The 4,359-nt window shown below is 55.1% G+C and overlaps 1 protein-coding gene across 1 annotated transcript in view; it reads right to left on the reverse strand.

Annotated features, from left to right (window-relative positions):
- Window positions 1–4: 4 nt before the first annotated feature.
- The window catches only part of LOC114072524 (DNA topoisomerase 1-like), a gene marked incomplete at both ends in the record, with an annotated part of 12,571 nt that continues 8,216 nt past the window's right edge, over window positions 5–4,359 (reverse strand). The window contains 5 exons of the mRNA XM_027910411.1: window positions 5–123; window positions 587–701; window positions 1,698–1,766; window positions 2,762–2,947; window positions 3,598–3,741. Coding sequence (XP_027766212.1) covers window positions 5–123; window positions 587–701; window positions 1,698–1,766; window positions 2,762–2,947; window positions 3,598–3,741 — 633 coding nt within the window. The remainder of the gene's footprint in view (window positions 124–586; window positions 702–1,697; window positions 1,767–2,761; window positions 2,948–3,597; window positions 3,742–4,359) is intronic.

Genomic DNA, 4,359 nt, shown 5'->3' on the forward strand with positions numbered 1-4,359 from the left:
TCTGCAGGATTTCCATGGATTTGGCAAAGGTTTTGGGCACGGACCTCTGATGGTTGCACAGCACGGCCACGGCGCGGTTGGCTCGGTTGTAGGAGAGGAGCTTCCCAGCAACGTTGTCTTCAGCTGGGAAGAAGCAGGAAAAGCATCACTAAGGGCTCTTCCCTGGGATTTAGGGAAGGCAGAACAGCAGCAGGTTGTCGGCCTTTCCCACCCCTTTCTCCAGGGAAGGGCGATAACTGGTGTGGGAATCGGTGAAGGACAACCCGACCATCACCGCCTGCTGCTGGGACTCGTCACTCACCCGCCCAAGGAGCTACAAATGGTGCAACCAACCAGCCAGACAAGGAAGAGGGAGACAAACAGTCCCATCTGGGCTCTAAATCAGTCAGAGTATCCCTGAGTTAAGCACTTCTCATCGTGGTTCCCAACCCGCTGCCCCCAAGTGTCGCAGCCCCATCAGTTCCGTACCACCCTACAAGGTGGGGCATCATCTGCCCCTAAGGAGGGGTGGACGGTTCTTGGGACCCCAGTGGACATCTCTGAGCCTGCTGGCCACCTGAAGACCCCCAAGAGTGCGTTAACTCACGGTTAGTGAGGGCCTTGAGCTGCTCCTGCAGGGTGATGGAGGCGTTGTAGGTCCGGAACACCTTGGCCGTCAAACCATCCATCAGGTGCTGGAGGTGTTTGTTCAGGAAGGTTGTCTGGGGGAAGGAAGGGAGAGGGGATAAAGTGTGTGTGTGTGTGGAAAGTCACAGCAGGAACTGGAGTGACAGGACAAGGGGGAATGGCTTCAAGCTGAAAGAGTAGGGTCTGATGGAATATTGGGAAGAAGTTCTTCCCTGGGAGGGTGGGGAAGGGCCTGGCACAGCTTGCCCAGAGAAGCTGTGACCCCTCCTTGCCCCAAATCCAGTTGTTTGTGGCAAATAGAAGACTCAGTTTGGGATTCAGTGCCATGCTCCACCCCTGGAAGTGTTCCAGGCCAGGTTGGATGGCTCTTGGAGCAATCTGGGACAGTGGAAGGTGTCCCTGCTCGTGGCAGGGTGGTTGGAACTGGGTGATCTTTCAGGTCCCTTCCAACCCAAACCATTCCATGGTTCTGTGAAAGAGAAGGAACTGAACCAGCAGAAGAACAGGACAACAAAGCTCTTGTTTCGCAGCCCCTCCCCTGCCCAAGAAACCAAATTAAAGAAAACATGAATTCCTGTAGTTTGTAGATCCACCTGTCGGGTCAGGCCACCACTGACCCCAAACTGGCACAAATTCCACCTAAAACCACAAAGCATCTCCCTGCAAGTCAACAACTTCTACCCAGCCATGTCCAAGAAGACACATCTTGGCAGGTGGGGACACAGTTTGGTGGTGAACGTGGCTGAGGGTTGGACTGGATGATCCTGGAGGTCCTTTCCAACCTTGATGATCCTGTGATATCACCCAGTATGCGATCTCACATCTGATCTACGTGTTGGGACCCCACACAGCCCACCCTGGGGGGCTCCACGTGGAGCAAACACCTCACAGGACCCCACCAGGGCCTTCAAACGGCACCAGTGGTGACTCTGAGGGTGGAACAACTAAAACTAGGGAAAGGGGTGGCGCTGATGAACCCCAAAGGCTGGCAGGGAGGAGGTCACAGGCTTGGTTCTTCCCCCACTCTGGGCCATCAGTGGTGTTTCAGAAGATCAGAGGTGAAAACTCACATTGAGGCTGTCGAAGAGGTCATCTGAGGGGTCTTTGTTCTTCATAAACAGCTGCAGGTTCTTGAAGACCTAAAGAGGGGGGCAGGAAAGGATGGTCTTGATGAGGGACAACAAGGAATTGTTTCCAGACATCTCCCTCACCTCTGTGTCCTCATCCAGATGGATTCAGATTCGCTCCCACTCTGTCACCAACATTCCCAACTCCAAGGGCTGCTCCTGGTGCCCCGACTGGTGCTGTTGCCTCAAATCTTTCCCACCTCTGACATTCTAATTTCCCCCCCAAACCACCATTAAAATCATCCATCCCTTGGGCATTTTTTAAATATTTTGAAATGTATAAATATTTACATATAAATATACATGAAATATAAATTTATATTGATGTGATTAAATAGAAGTGAAGACATGTCAAGTTCTGGTGCCCAGCAGAAAACTGAGGGTGCTCCAGGAAGAGCTTGGGACCTTTACTCCTCCCCCTCAAAAGAGGGGGGAATTCTCCCACCACCCTCTCAAAAAGAGGTAGGAATTCTCCCCCTACCCCCCCAAAAAAAGAGGGGGGAATTCTCCCCCCACCCCCCTAAAAAAGTGGTGGGAATTCTCCCCTCCCTCCAAAAAGAAGTGGGAATTCTTCCCCCACCTCCCCAAAACGAGGGAGGGAACTTCTCCCACCTCCCCAAAATGAGGGGGGGACCTTCTCCCACCTCCCCAAAACGAGGGGGGGACCTTCCCCCACCTCCCCAAAACGAGTGGGGGGACCTTCTCCCACCTCCCCAAAACGAGGGGGGGACCTTCTCCCACCTCCCCAAAACGAGGGGGGGACCTTCTCCCACCTCCCCAAAACGAGGGGGGGGGACCTTCCCCCACCACCCCAAAACGAGGGGGGGACCTTCCCCCACCACCCCCAAACGAGGGGGGGACCTTCTCCCCTCCCTGGGGCGGAACAACCTGGACAGCCCCACTCCCGAGTTCCTCCCTGTTCTCCGGGACAGGGAGAAAAGTTCCAAAGCACAAAGTTTTGGGACGCAGATTCGGGACCGACGGACGCACACCCGGCCCCGGCTCACCTGCTTCTCCACCGCCACCTTGTTGTAGTAGCGGATGGAATCCTTCCCGAGGAAATCCAGCTCCACCACGTGCTCCTGCCCGTCCAGCCGGCGGTGCAGCCGGACATGCTCCACGCGCAGGGAGCAGCAGCCGACTGTGTCCGCCGTCTCCCCTTCCTCCTTCTCGTTCCCGGCTCGCAGGGCCAGCTGGGAAGAAGGCAGGGAGGAATCATCCACCCCCATCCTCATCGCATCCCACCTCGGTTCCAGCTTCCCGAGGCCTGTGGACACCTCATGGAATGGTTGAAGATCATGGAGCTTGAAGATCATCTCGTTCTAATCAGGGACACCTTCCACCATCCCAGCCTCATCCAAAACTGCTCTTGGAGACTTCCAGGGATGGGGAATTCACAATTTCCCTGTTCCAGAGCCTCAAGGATAAGCTTTCTCAGGAATGGTGTCTCGCTGGAACGCCAGTGGAAACCAAAGAGCAGCTGCCTCCAGCAGGAGATACTTTCACTGCTCTAAGAAACCCTAAAATTAACCCCCCACCCACCCACCCCAGACAAAGGTTCTCCATCTTCCCAGTGGGCATTTTGCCATCACATGGAGGTTGGACAGGGCTTGGAGCAACCTGGTCTAATGGGAGGTGTCCCTGCCCACGGCAGGAGGTTGGAATTGGACAATCTCAGAGGTCCCTTCCAACCCAAATCATTCTATGATTCCAGAGTTGCTGCCAAGATTCCCCACGCGGCACACGAGGAATCACCAAAACCAACTCCGGGGGGTGGGGTGGGGATCAGGCAATTCCCAACCTCCACATGGCTGGGGGACCTGGGGGGTGGGGCTGTGGGTACCTTATCAATGAAGTAGAGGGCCACTGCTCTTTGCCTGTTCTTCATCTCCTTGGATTTCCAATCCGCTCGGTACCGGGCCCGGATTTCATGGACCACGTCCTTCAAGCGCCGAGCGACCTCGTACTTCTGCCAGTCCTTCTCCCCCTTGGAAAAGGAGACCAAGACACTCTTCATTCTTTATTCCACCCCTCCCAGTCTAACCCTGCTCTGGGAACACCTCCAGCATCTAAATCCTGCTCCAACCCCCTTGTTTTCTCGAGGAAAAATCCACAAAAGGGAGAGGACCGGAGCAGGATCAGATCATCCAAGGTTTCTGTGCCCTCTGCTGGCTGAGCTGGATCTGGGATTGTGGCCAAGTCGAGGTGTTCTCCACCACGAGGGCACAGCGAGGAGTCTGAGGGGTCAGACACTGTGTGGTCACGGCCACCACTGCCTGGACACCCCCAGGGCTGTGCCCAGCTGGGATTCAGTGCCCTTGTTCGCTTGGAATTCTGGAAAAAGCCTGAAATCCCCTTTCCTTTCTTCCCAGGGCACTGCAGACCATGATCCCACCTTTCCCCATCTTCCACTTAAAAGTGAACTCAATTCCCCAGACTCTGGTCCCTGTGGACCTTCCCAGCTCCTGCCAGGCTTCCAACAGCCCTCCCTGGACACCCATGAGGAATGTGGTCCAGGGAATGTTGGATTAATGCTCCACAACCATCTGTCCTTTTCCCTTCACCACCCAACGACACACAAATCCCTTCATTTCACCCTGTCTTT

Source organism: Empidonax traillii, unplaced genomic scaffold (genome assembly GCF_003031625.1).
Source record: "Empidonax traillii isolate 1590-97213 ecotype Southwest subspecies unplaced genomic scaffold, ASM303162v1 scaffold3416:size13077, whole genome shotgun sequence".
Classification (NCBI taxonomy): domain Eukaryota; kingdom Metazoa; phylum Chordata; class Aves; order Passeriformes; family Tyrannidae; genus Empidonax; species Empidonax traillii.